The 14,659-nt window shown below is 30.7% G+C and overlaps 1 protein-coding gene across 1 annotated transcript in view; it reads left to right on the top strand.

The window, feature by feature from the left end:
• The first annotated feature begins 768 nt into the window (after window positions 1–768).
• Window positions 769–14,659, top strand: part of LOC111636853 (nicalin-1-like) — a 36,388-nt gene continuing 22,497 nt past the window's right edge. The window contains exons 1-2 of the mRNA XM_023382244.1: window positions 769–1,054; window positions 12,527–12,717. Of these exons, the coding sequence (XP_023238012.1) occupies window positions 883–1,054; window positions 12,527–12,717 (363 nt within the window). The 5' untranslated portion in view covers window positions 769–882. The remainder of the gene's footprint in view (window positions 1,055–12,526; window positions 12,718–14,659) is intronic.

The raw sequence follows: 14,659 nt of genomic DNA, 5'->3' as shown, positions 1-14,659 counted from the left end.
TCATTTTCGGATTTATTAGGACGACTAATACGTAATCATAAATATTACATCTATAAATACATTAAATGCTGCCTTACAAGAAGAATGATATAAAGTAGAAGAAACTAGTTTAATCAGTGGAAAGCTATTAAATAAAAGGATTTACTACAAAATACTAGCATGAATTTGGTTACGTTTATATTTATAATTAAATTTTTGTATCTTGTTAAATTGTTTTTCATTATCTTACGTATAGCGTTGATTACTTTTTAATTTCTTATTACATACGTAGTGTATATATATAGACAATTAAATATACACAGTGTTTTGAAACATGAAGTTTTTACATTTTACAGGACTTTAATAACTGCCGTACGTAGTCTTTTTTGAGTCACTGAATAAAAGAAACTGTTACATCAAATTTCTACTTTGCACAAAATAAAATTTTGAAAAAACATATAAAAATATTTATTTTTAAATTTTCCTGAAGTTTCGCTTGAAAAAAAAACATCCGTTTTATCCATCCTAAAGATCTTCCACCTTTTATCTCCTTAAAAAAAAAGATGTCCGAAAAAACGGGGTAAGTTGGCAACGTACAGTACAGTACATGTGACCGAGTTAAAAAACAAAATTAGTTACAAATTGTAGTAAAATTATTTTATTTTTATAATCGAATAGATAAATGTTATTTTTATATTTTAATAAAAACACACGCAAATATTATATACTGTGTTTATATTTTATGAATAATTGGTAACAAATCAAAAATTTTAAGCCGTCAGAGGGAGCGGTATATTGTGAACCGGCAATAGACGATATTTCGTGGTAGAGTGTCGTAATATATATATTGTAGTGTTAATTTGTAATATTGTGCTGTGTTAATATAAATTAGAAATAACAATAATGATATTTGACGAAGCGGATGGCATATTTGAATTTTTGCGCGGGACATTGCCGTATTATACAATTGCAGTTGTCCCAATTATAATTATGGTGTCAGTAACTCCGGTATTAGGAGCACATGAATTCACTGTGTATCGAATGCAGCAGTTTGATCTGCAAGGAGCTCCTCATGGTGAGAATATTTGTTTATTAAATAAACTTAAAGGCTTATTGATAAAATTGAAATTATAAACTCAGCTGTGATATTTGTTTAAATGCCTTAAATTAATCTGATTCATTGTAGTAAATACATTGCCATTTTTTTGGTACTCTTATGAGATAATTGCAAAAAAATACAAAATATAAACTATTATACATTTATATATACAGTAGTGTTACCACTCGTCCAGTTTTCACCTGGAAGTCCGGGAATTGACTCACTGTCCAGGTGAATTATTAATTTTGTCTGGGAATTTCATAGAAATTGTCAAATTACAATGAAACCAAGTTTTTGCAAATATTTTTACAAATTTACATTATTTTAACAGTGAAAGAACTCGCACCCACTGAATCTCATCTGCAATTCTGCCATGTTCGTCTGTTTACGCCGTGTGGCGTGCAACCTGCCTTTTTTTTTTTTTTTTTGCAAGTACTATCTTATATGTCTATGGGCTAAGTTATCTAACACGTTATTATTTGCATTGTAAAATGACATTGTGCATGTGTCAGGAACTTCTGTTTGAACAAACCTGACCTCCATCCGGGTCAGCGATTTTGAAAAGGTGGCAACACTAATATACAGTCAAACATGTCTATAACAGAACCCTATGGACCAAACAAATGTAGTAGATAGGTTTCCTCTATATACGGGTTACCTACCATAGGCCACGTACCATCCCTTGATTAATGCGATTAATAAATTTCTCAATGTTATTGCATATATCAAATACAGTGGTATCTTGGTACTTGACTGAACAATTAGAACAAATTAGAACACCCGTTAGAACAAATTTTCAGTTAATAACAAATTTTTATTTTAACTTTAATTTTTTCATTCATCTGTAAAAAAGTTCTCTAAGATAAAAACAAGTAACCAATTTAAAAATAAAATAAAATCTTACAGCTGTTTACCTTTGTCTGACAAAATTATACTCAATTCAGTTTGTTTTTTTCATAAATGAAAAAAAACAAACTGCATGCAGAACACAATCATTGACATGTTTTACAACCGTTTCAAGTGGATGTAATGTTTCAACCAGGGCTGTGGAGTCACGTAAAAATCTACTGACTCTGACTCCAACACCAAAACTCCACGACTCCGGCTCCAACTCCGACTCAACAGCCCTGCCAGGGCTGTGGAAGTTGCATAAAAATCTACCGACTCTGACTCCGACTTTTCCTTACCATCCGACTCCGACTCCGGCTAAAACATCAAAACTCCACGACTCCGACTCCACAGCCCTGGTTTCAACAATACGTGTCTGTGACACACTAAGATTTATTGCAAATTTGTCGATCTTTAACAATTTCTTCCCACAATTTCTCTTCAACAGGTTTTGGGGCCCATACATTTTGTATCCTTTTACTTCAAATTTTGAACTAAAGGATACAAAATGAAACTTTCAAAACCACATTTGACACATTCGGAATTTAGAAGTATTTTCTCCATACACAGTATGAGTATTTTTTACTATTTGTATAACATGATATCCTTTACAAAATTCAAAAAACATGCATAATGTGCCCTATGTGCATTTTATCTGCAGACATTTCGACTTGATTTTATTCAAATGAAATGTGATGTAAAAATGTTTAAAATAAGGTTTAAAACAAAGAATACAATCTCACATCAGGAATAATGTGTTAAATTTCACAGCTTATAATTTCATTACATATTTATGTTAAGTAAAAACAGCTGTTAATAAAAATACACAAAAACATTGTTCAAATCCCAATAAAATTACTGTAATACAGTAGTCATATTTTGCTATTCTGTATTGCGTATGTGTATTTTTGACTATTTTTAATGATTTATACATGCTAGGCTTGTTAAATTTGCGTTAAATTGGATAAAGATACCGATTTTTCCATTATGTGGCCCAATTTTTTTTTCATTTGAAACTTTATGACATTTCATTTTTTAGAAGTTATAGATATAGAAAACATACAAACAAAAAAGCAAATGTCAAATACATAAAATATGTTAACAAAATACTCTTATGCAAAGTCAAAATGTAAATCACTCCATCATCTATACATAACATTGTGCAACAGCAAAAAGATTTATTAAACTAATAAAACTAACATTTTCAGTTGTATTTAATGACCATCTTCAGGTTGATATTCCAACAATTGAACATTTTTGGATACTAACAGAAATAGAACAAAAATATGCATACACCAAACAGTTTAAATATTAAAAAAATATTTTGAGTATGTGGAAATCCTAAAAAATTTACACACCTGAACCATTTACAGTGTGATCACGCAAAAAATCGGTAAACGAATGTTTTCGAACCCCTTCTGGGCTCTGCTTCAGGTGATCACACCGTAAATGGTTCAGGTGTGTAAATTTTTTAGTATTTCCGGTGTGATAAATAGTGAGTTTATTTGTGGAAATCCTAGTTTGAGGTCTACACAACATAATGCAACATGTAGTTTGGTTACTATTTTTTAGTGTTGTTATTATTTTTTTTTTATTGCATATCACAGCAATATAGCAGACTGTAGAATTTTTTATATTTAAACTGTGTTTGGAATTTGCATATTTTTGTTCTATTTCCATTAGTATTTGAAAATGTTCAGTTTTTGGAACGTCAAACAGGTTTACATTTGAGTGTAGTGTTGTGTTTCTCTTACTGTTATTTTGTTCCACCTGTGAAGTTCTGGGCGTCCTTCAACATCTCGAAACAATGAAAACGTTGAAAAAAACTGCCAAAAAAGTGTTAAGACGTCTGCAAGAGGATGTGTGAAGGAAACGTCCGGAACTTTGGCAAGCAGATGACTGGTTCCTTCATCACAACAATGCCCCTGCACACATGGCCTTACGAGTGACCCACTATTTGGCCTCTCAAGGATGGCCTGTCATTCTCCGTATTCACCAGACCTAGCCCCGTGCGACTTTTTTCTGTATCCGAGAATGAAGAAAAATCTAAAAGGGAAGTGTTTTGATGATGTTGGAGGCGGTAAAAACAGCTTTGCTAAGAGCACTGGACAATATCAAGGTTGAAGAGNCTTACCGGCTGACTCTGACTCCGACTTTTCCTTACCATCCGACTCCGACTCCGGCTAAAACATCAAAACTCCACGACTCCGACTCCACAGCCCTGGTTTCAACAATACGTGTCTGTGACACACTAAGATTTATTGCAAATTTGTCGATCTTTAACAATTTCTTCCCACAATTTCTCTTCAACAGGTTTTGGGGCCCATACATTTTGTATCCTTTTACTTCAAATTTTGAACTAAAGGATACAAAATGAAACTTTCAAAACCACATTTGACACATTCGGAATTTAGAAGTATTTTCTCCATACACAGTATGAGTATTTTTTACTATTTGTATAACATGATATCCTTTACAAAATTCAAAAAACATGCATAATGTGCCCTATGTGCATTTTATCTGCAGACATTTCGACTTGATTTTATTCAAATGAAATGTGATGTAAAAATGTTTAAAATAAGGTTTAAAACAAAGAATACAATCTCACATCAGGAATAATGTGTTAAATTTCACAGCTTATAATTTCATTACATATTTATGTTAAGTAAAAACAGCTGTTAATAAAAATACACAAAAACATTGTTCAAATCCCAATAAAATTACTGTAATACAGTAGTCATATTTTGCTATTCTGTATTGCGTATGTGTATTTTTGACTATTTTTAATGATTTATACATGCTAGGCTTGTTAAATTTGCGTTAAATTGGATAAAGATACCGATTTTTCCATTATGTGGCCCAATTTTTTTTTCATTTGAAACTTTATGACATTTCATTTTTTAGAAGTTATAGATATAGAAAACATACAAACAAAAAAGCAAATGTCAAATACATAAAATATGTTAACAAAATACTCTTATGCAAAGTCAAAATGTAAATCACTCCATCATCTATACATAACATTGTGCAACAGCAAAAAGATTTATTAAACTAATAAAACTAACATTTTCAGTTGTATTTAATGACCATCTTCAGGTTGATATTCCAACAATTGAACATTTTTGGATACTAACAGAAATAGAACAAAAATATGCATACACCAAACAGTTTAAATATTAAAAAAATATTTTGAGTATGTGGAAATCCTAAAAAATTTACACACCTGAACCATTTACAGTGTGATCACGCAAAAAATCGGTAAACGAATGTTTTCGAACCCCTTCTGGGCTCTGCTTCAGGTGATCACACCGTAAATGGTTCAGGTGTGTAAATTTTTTAGTATTTCCGGTGTGATAAATAGTGAGTTTATTTGTGGAAATCCTAGTTTGAGGTCTACACAACATAATGCAACATGTAGTTTGGTTACTATTTTTTAGTGTTGTTATTATTTTTTTTTTATTGCATATCACAGCAATATAGCAGACTGTAGAATTTTTTATATTTAAACTGTGTTTGGAATTTGCATATTTTTGTTCTATTTCCATTAGTATTTGAAAATGTTCAGTTTTTGGAATGTCAAACAGGTTTACATTTGAGTGTAGTGTTGTGTTTCTCTTACTGTTATTTTGTTCCACCTGTGAAGTTCTGGGCGTCCTTCAACATCTCGAAACAATGAAAACGTTGAAAAAATCTGCCAAAAAAGTGTTAAGACGTCTGCAAGAGGATGTGCGAAGGAAACGTCCGGAACTTTGGCAAGCAGATGACTGGTTCCTTCATCACAACAATGCCCCTGCACACATGGCCTTACGAGTGACCCACTATTTGGCCTCTCAGGGATGGCCTGTCATTCTCCATCCTCCGTATTCACCAGACCTAGCCCCGTGCGACTTTTTTCTGTATCCGAGAATGAAGAAAAATCTAAAAGGGAAGTGTTTTGATGATGTTGGAGGCGGTAAAAACAGCTTTGCTAAGAGCACTGGACAATATCAAGGTTGAAGAGTTCCAGAGATGCTTCAAACAGTGGGGAAAAAGACTTCCCAATTGCATTGCATCTAATGGAGAGTACTTTGAAGGTAACTGAAGAAATTTTGTAAAAACGTTAATAAATAAAGTTTTTATACAAAAAATCTGGATTTTTTTTGGGTCCTTCCCCACGTACAAGATCTTGTTTGCGAATGTTATTTCTTGTTTTTTAAATTTGCATGTTGAAAGACTGATTGTATGGAGTTTGTCACTGCACATTACTGGCAGTATAATTTGATTGTGTTTTAATTTATTTTTCTGTAGAGTTTGCACATGTGAAATTGAAGTTTTTATTCGTGATTTTTTTTTAAAGTAAATTATAGTTATGGATATTTGTTGGCATATTTATGAGAATCTGAACATCAACAAAAAATTAATTGTCAATGACACCATACTTGTATAATTGTTGTCCTCAGCTACCTGAGAAAATCTCCACTTACACTTTCCTGATGACGAAAGTGACACATTCCCGTGATCTGCTGACCTTTTGGCTGGGCGATATAGAACGGATACCAATGTTGTCGGCTGAAGAGAAGTCGTTGCTCATTCCTTCAGGAGTAAAGTCAGCACAAACTTTCTCCAAATTTTTAATTGTGTTAGTGCACGATTGTGTTAGTTAGAATTGTGTTAGTGTTAGTTACCTGACTGGATATTTTGCCCTTGGACATTGCCTACTATAAAGCCTTTAACAAACTTAGACAAACTATTGGAGCTTCAACCCTTTTCCAATGATCCTAAATGAGACTAAATGGGATATCCACTACAAAAGGTATTTATCACCATGCAACCCTCATGTAAACTCTCTCTCTCTACCCCGGGCATATTTAGACGCATTTTCCTTGATTCGAATTCGTTAACGATACAACATGTAGGNCGAAAGTGACACATTCCCGTGATCTGCTGACCTTTTGGCTGGGCGATATAGAACGGATACCAATGTTGTCGGCTGAAGAGAAGTCGTTGCTCATTCCTTCAGGAGTAAAGTCAGCACAAACTTTCTCCAAATTTTTAATTGTGTTAGTGCACGATTGTTAGTTAGAATTGTGTTAGTGTTAGCTACCTGACTGGATATTTCGCCCTTGGACATTGCCTACTATAAAGCCTTTAACGAACTTAGACAAACTATTGGAGCTTCAACCCTTTTCCAATGATCCTAAATGAGACTAAATGGGATATCCACTACAAAAGGTATTTATCACCACGCAACCCTCATGTAAACTCTCTCTCTCTACCCTGGGCATATTTAGACGCATTTTCCTTGATTCGAATTCATTAACGATACAACATGTATAAAATGTATATAATTATATAATTTTCTTTTATAATAAATGATTGTTAAGTAACCTAGTCTCTGCGTGCTTCCCTTCCCACTTGCTGCCTTACAGTCTCCATCCCAAATCCATTTGCTCATTCATGCGACCATTCACATGACCTACTTCTAAATCAAACAGCTGTCATGGCTTCTGGGTCAATTGGGACCCGGTGGTGTCATTCCGGACAAGGTGCCAAGGAAGTGCCGACCCTCCGGTCACATATTTGTACAACTTTAGACTTTGTTATGCTGTTGTATGGTGAATAAAGGAATTAGGCTTGGATGAGAAGATATCTTTGGATGTGAAAATTGGTCTTTTACCTTCTGGTAGTATTTGTGAGTAGTGTAATCAGAAGTGATCCTTTAAGCCACAAGTAGAGCTTTATTAGTGAAGTTGAGGCCGAAGTTTTAAACATGAAAACGTGTACATCGGATGTTCAGCACTGCTTTCCTTTAAGCCTAAAAGTTTGACAATGGTGTTTGGAATGTTGAGCATGATTCCACTGACTATCCAAACACCATTGTTGAACTTCTAGACTTACGGGAAAACGGTGCTGAACGTCTGAAGTACACATTTTTGCGTTTAAAACTTCGGCCTCAACCTCGCTATTTGACTTTTCTTTACTTATTTGTAGTTTAAGTTTAGCTCATGTGACTGTGCTGGCTTCAAGTAGCCCACTTGGCTGTTTGTGGAGTACTTTGTTATATAGTTTTAGGGGATGTGGAGTATCTTGGGCGCTGAGGTGCGAGCAATAGTGAGCACCAAAGCTCACAACTAGATGTGAGCCTTACAATGTGGATCATGGCAAATAGAGAGTAGTACTGGTACCTGGGAAAAACTGGATGCAAATATCTCATGAAGCGAAAAAGTCAAAAACAAATCATAATTGTATATACAAAAAAGTCAAAAACAAACCATAATTGTATATACAATTATGGTTTGTTTTTGACTTTTTTGCTTGTACAAAAAGGATTAGAGGAGTCTAAAATTCTGGGGGAGTGGGAAACCCATCATTGAGTTCACATCTCACCATCATGTGATCTCATGGAGAAAACCCAAAAGAAAAGTCTTGTGCATAGACTGGAAGTTGCTTGTGACATAGGATAGGTAATTGGATTGTAAACTATAACCAATAAACCTTTCTGCTGTGCACAAGGTTGTGTAGATAATTGAGTGATTTACTAATGAAGCAGTTACTTCATAAAGTGAGGATGTAGATATTTAGTCGATGTGTATTAACATTTAGGTTAGATATTAGGATTCACATATATAGTGATAAAGTTTGTATTTTTATAATTCTTTTCAATTGCATTTTAAGAATTTTTAACCTTTTACATATATAACTGTATGATATTCCAATTTCTATACTATAAATACATTATAAATTTTTGTCCAATAGTTTGCATAGTTTTTGGGAGTATGAAGAGACCTTTTCTTTTTGTGGTCTCAGCTGCTCTCTCAATCTGTCTTCAGTAACTATGTAGTAGATATTTTATTATTTTTTCTTGCAGGTTTAATTGCTTTACAAACAATATAAATTTCTTAATNTTTTACAATGAAAATGTTCATTTTTTAATGTTTTTCTGTATAATAATTTTAGTGAATCTGAAGATGGAATTAAGAAGAATTAATAAATTTATTCAAATCAAATTATAAAATAATATTATTATTAATTAATTTAATACCATTGAATATGCAATAGGAACTATATCTGAAAAGTAAGAATTAACTATATATTTCGTATAAAATATAAAATAAAATGTTTCATGTTACATCATGAAACATTTCTGTATAAGTACTAGTCAGAGAATACAAATTTTGGTAATATTGAAGTCCAAATTAATTTTTTTAATTCATGCTTTTCTAAGGATTTAAGATATTAAGGTAATTATTAAGTCTATATAAAAAACATTGATAATTCTTCAGAATCAACATTTAGTTTTCTCACAATGAATAAATACAGATATCCTCCATATAACACAATAGTTAGGTTCCAAAAAAAGTGCCATGTTATGTAAATCCAGCATGGATTTACATAACATGGCACTTTTATGAAACAAAGGACTAGTACAAAACATGGATTAGCAAACATATACTATTCTTTTTCATACCATAATTAAGAGAAATATGGTTATTAAAACAATTAACTAACAATCTCAATCAAAGTATTGCACATTAATATTAATATTTTCTTCACTGCTAAACAATATTAAATGAGAATATTTTTTTTTTTTTTGGCAAAATATGGTCATCTTCCTGGGCTTTTGTGTTAACCTTAATCTGAATTATCAGCAACATCTTGATTTTTCTGTACTTTTTTAATGAAATTTGATATTTTCATTTGCATAAGAGATTTTTAAAAATTTAATATTTTTATGTATAAACTTTTAATTTAATCTACAAAAACAAAACACAATGACAGTCTTTCAGGTTCATTTAGAACACTAGCACCAATGATAGTGATACCTGGTTTATAGGAAAGCTTTAATCAAAAGCTAGGACAAGAAGAAAAATTGTATAATCATTTCTCATTAAAGAAAACTGGGCAAAAGGCATGAAATATTGAAAATTTTAATATTTTAAAATCTGTGGATGATATGAGATAACATGCATGCTTTCTTGAATAAAAAAATATCAAATGACAGTGTTTGCACTTAAAAATTGTGACTTTTTGTACAGAGATGTCACCAATTCTCAAACTATGTTAGAGCAAAACCATGTTAAAACAAAACTGTGTTGTATGAGGGATACCTGTATCTAACTTGAAATAAAATAACATAGATAATATGCAGACTGTGTGTAGGAAATTATGGTATTTTAAATACATATCTGGAGTAAACATTCAAAATTTTATCAAAGAAAAATCAAATCTGAGTTAAGTACTGTATAGTGTACTACTAAGTCCCAACCTTTTTTGATTTTTGTACCCCTTGGCAGCCCATTTTTGCTAAATTTTATTTTGCATGTTCATCAAACAGTGATACTTTGGTCAATTATACAGTGCTGTATAATTAGATGTAAAAGTTTTTTAAATCGAAAAGCATTGCAGGAAGGATACAGATAAATAAATAAATATGTAAATATATTTTTATTGTAAAACTAAGCATCTAGTGCTGTGATATTGCCAAAGACCTGAACATGGAATCCGAATATTTTTACAGTACATCCACCATTATTAACTTTTTTCACATACCCCTAATCTTGGTTGGAAATTGCTGTACTATGTGATTTATAGTACATACATCACAAAAAATATATCTCATTTTAAATGCCATTAAAAATAAATGTACAAAATGAAGGATTCAATCAAATAGTGAGTTTTCCATTCCTCAGATTTGTTTTTAGTATGTCCAACCAGCCGATGACAACAGCTTTAATGTGGTACAGTACGTGGAGATTTTCCTATCATGTTTTACTTTCGTTGTTATTTTAAAGTATCGATAACTATTGAGTTTATTGTATTTTTGTGACAAACTCTCTTTATGTTGAGTGAAATAGATAGTATAAAAGGAAATGTGGGAAGTAAGAAGCCATAAGTTTCAGGGGGAAGAGAAAATAGAATAAACAGACAATTGATTTGTGTGGTACAAAAATTACTTTGCAGAGAAGTTCCTGATAACACAACTAAAGTGCAATTGCTAATACAATGGGACAACTAGATGATGACAGTTATGGCTCCAATTGTAGTTGAAGCACTAGGAGCCATTTCAAGAGATCTAGAGCAATACCTGAGGAATTTAGAGCTTAATAGAATCAATATCCATATGCTATAGAATACTTCACTAAGAACAGTATATACATTGTGTAAATATCTAAACATCTCAGGTGTCTGGAAGAGACATGATGCTTATAGAGATTGGATTCACCCATTGATAGCTGAGATGTGTTTATGTTAAATTATAATAGCTCTTAAGAAATATTTATAATTAAATAATTTAACAAAACTGGAGAAGTAACTAAGCAGTATACCTTCTGTAATTCCAGTAATATATTTAATTAACAAAAAATGTTTTCAACCTACTTCATAGGCCTTTTTCAGTTGGAACATTAAACTTAAACAAAAAAAAGAACATTCGAAAAACATATTAAATACAATGGAAATAATTTAAATTAAAAAAAGAATTGGAAGTATGTTTGTAAGGGATATAAGAAGTAAATAAATACATATTATAATTAAAACTTAAAAACATAAATATAAGCAAACATAAAAAATAAAAGTACAAAAATAAAATAAAAAATAGCAATAAAAATAAACAATAAACAATTATTGGGGAACAAGCTCAAGTTAAAGCTCATATAAATTTCCACACATTGATAAAGTGTCACCTATGATTGATACAAAAGTGTTTTTTATTAGTTTTAAAAATTTCTAATAACTCCAAGAACATGATAGAATTAGCTCTCCTGGTAGGCCTAATGATCTTAGCCTTGTCCCATTTTATCTGTATGTCCTGCTAGGAAGCATAAGCCACTAAGATCATGGTGTTGAGATTTTTCAACAGTGTATTTGTGTTTCTTAATTCTCTGTAGTATAGTGCATCCAGTAGCTACCAGATATGTAGTCATAATTAGAGAAAATTAATAAAATACATTCAATAAATTTTTATTGTGTGTATTTTATTATTCACATTTTATGAACAATAAAATATATCCATAGTAGAATATATTGATAAAGTCAGGCATGAATTCATTACATATTTAAAGAGATTTAATGTTATATTTTGCTGTCAGTATATTTTTAAACATTTATAATGAAAAACAAAAATGTTGGGAAAAAGTATCATTTTAAAAAAAACAATAGACTTTTATAATTCTCTGACTTATTTATGATATTTTTATATATATTTTTTTAAAATCTATTTTTCCTCCCATATTCTAACAAAATTCATGATATTGATGATCAAATTTTTGCATTAATATGATATTTCTCAACTAATAAATATTACTACTTTAACACCTAATTTAATTTTATTGATATTAATTAGTAGCATTATCCTTAAACACATTATTTACTTAATAGTAAAATTCACATTGTTTCATTACCGAAAAGCTAAGTTTGACTACATTTTTCAATAATTAAAAAGTTTAATCAAAAGTTTAGAAATGAATATCTTTGTATTTTTGGAGTTATTGATGATTGTTCTGTGAAAGACAGTCTTATTTTAATAGTTCATTTTTTTTTCTGTCAATAAGATATTTGTTAACAATTTAAAATTATTTTCAGGTTGTCGGAATTCTATAATTAATGTTGAAGCAAGAACTCTGAATACTGCCACTTACAACAGAAAATGTATTGTAGCTCGTTTATCTGAACTTAGTCAGACACATTACCAAGAAGTTATTCAACAAGGAGCTGCAGGATTACTGATACTGTTGCCTTCCAATATAAGTTCTTTGTCTGCAGAACAACAGCAAGTAAGTTACTTTAAATTTTCTATCCTTTGTAAATAAATTATCATCAAAAAAATTTATATACATTGTGAACCTTGTAAATTTATTTAAAAGTCAACCAAAGATTTAGATATCTGAAATATTAACTATAAAAGTACTATTAATCAGGTAGAATTATGTAATTTTACCTAAAGTTTGGCAATTAAGCTGCCATCTTATGATGATGATGATTATTATAATCATGATGATGATGATGATGATGATTATTATTATAATCATCATCATCATCATCATCATCATAAGATGGCAGCTTAATTGCCAAACTTTAGGTAATAATTATTATAATTATAATTATAATAATTATTATTATTTCATGTGTTCTTCAAACAATGGCATCTTGGTCAATTATACAGTTCTGTATAATTATGTGTAAGAAAAAGTTTTTTTTTTAAATCAAAAAGCATGGGAGGAAGGACAGATAAATATAATACAAATATAGTTATATTTTTACTAAAAACTAAGGATCGAGTACCATAATGTTGACATGCCAAAGTCCTCAATGCAGAATCTGAATATTCTAATAATAGTACAATGCATCCATCATTATTAATTTGTTTTGTGTACCCCAGTTGGGAATGACTGCTTTAGATTATTTAATTATGTAACTGCTTAAATCTTTGAATATGTTGGACTGTGGTTTGTTTATGTATATTTTTATAACATTGTAAACAAGTACATTTATTACAATTGTTTTGTATGTTTATATGTACTTATTATTGTATTTTTTTATGTATAACCTGTATTGGCATTTATCATGTAAAAAAAATATTTAGAATGGAAATGAAGTGTTTTGCATAACCTACACTACTATATACTCTGATCTCCAAGTGAGCATTGACATGACACCATATTGAGGTTTAGAAAATATCATCTTAAACATTCATTTATTCCTCATTTCTTTTGTTTTATTTTTGTTAAGTTTATTGTATAGTAGTTATACATATAAAATAAACAAAACAAAACAGTTATTTTAAACAGAATTGCTTAAAATACAAAATGGATGTGAATGACATTTTTTTTTTATTGTTTAATTTCTGTTTTATTTATCAAATAACAATAATAAATGAACACCATTACTAAACATTTAATTCCGGTAGCATAGCATTTAATACAATATCGAACTAACGCTTTCGATCTTACCCAAGATCTGCTTCAGGTTCTTAAACAAATTGTATTCCAAAAACGGAATGCATGGAACCAAATTATAAATGCATTAAAATTTAAAAATTTTGGATCATAAATCAAAATTAAACCTAACGGTAGCATTTATGTGAATTCAATATATACATGTAAGGCCACTCATATGTTCTTATTATTTGAGGATCCTGCGTAATCATAAATAATGTGAGTTGTTTAATTGTTACTGTTGCCATGATCCTTACATAAGTACCATCAGGCGTACAATATCATATTATTGTCCGTAACCTATTCGATGTTGAAATTTTTATTTGTTGCCTGTGACGCCATGTTGAATTTTCGTCAATGTAAAGCCTAAAAAAAATTTTTTTTTTAAATAATAATTGTTTTTACTGTATCGTTAAAAATTATTTTTTTTATGTTGCACAAACAAAATAAATATATTGAATAATATAGAAACAAAAAATTATATTTTAAAAGTTTGTTTTAATATAAAAATTGTGACGCATAGCGACATCTAGTATCAAAAACGTTCCGATGTAAACACGAAGATATTTGGGATCGCCCACACAAGTCAATGAGGTCAACACAAATATTTTCAAGAACAATGTAGGACAGGTTAAAATTGACACACTTGCCTGTCAGACAGGCCTTGTATATTTCTAGGCCTCCAGGGTCCTAATGTGGTCAATATGAAAGGACCGTTTTATTAACTTGGTGTTAGGTATGTCCATGTGTACTTCCGGGTATGTGGCATAGATGGCTAGGG

The sequence above is a fragment of the Centruroides sculpturatus genome, unplaced genomic scaffold, assembly GCF_000671375.1.
Source record: "Centruroides sculpturatus isolate CEXI.00-Female unplaced genomic scaffold, Cexi_2.0 scaffold152, whole genome shotgun sequence".
Classification (NCBI taxonomy): Eukaryota; Metazoa; Arthropoda; class Arachnida; order Scorpiones; family Buthidae; genus Centruroides; species Centruroides sculpturatus.
Note: the sequence above shows the minus strand (reverse complement) of the source record. Positions and strands in the feature narration are given on the sequence as shown.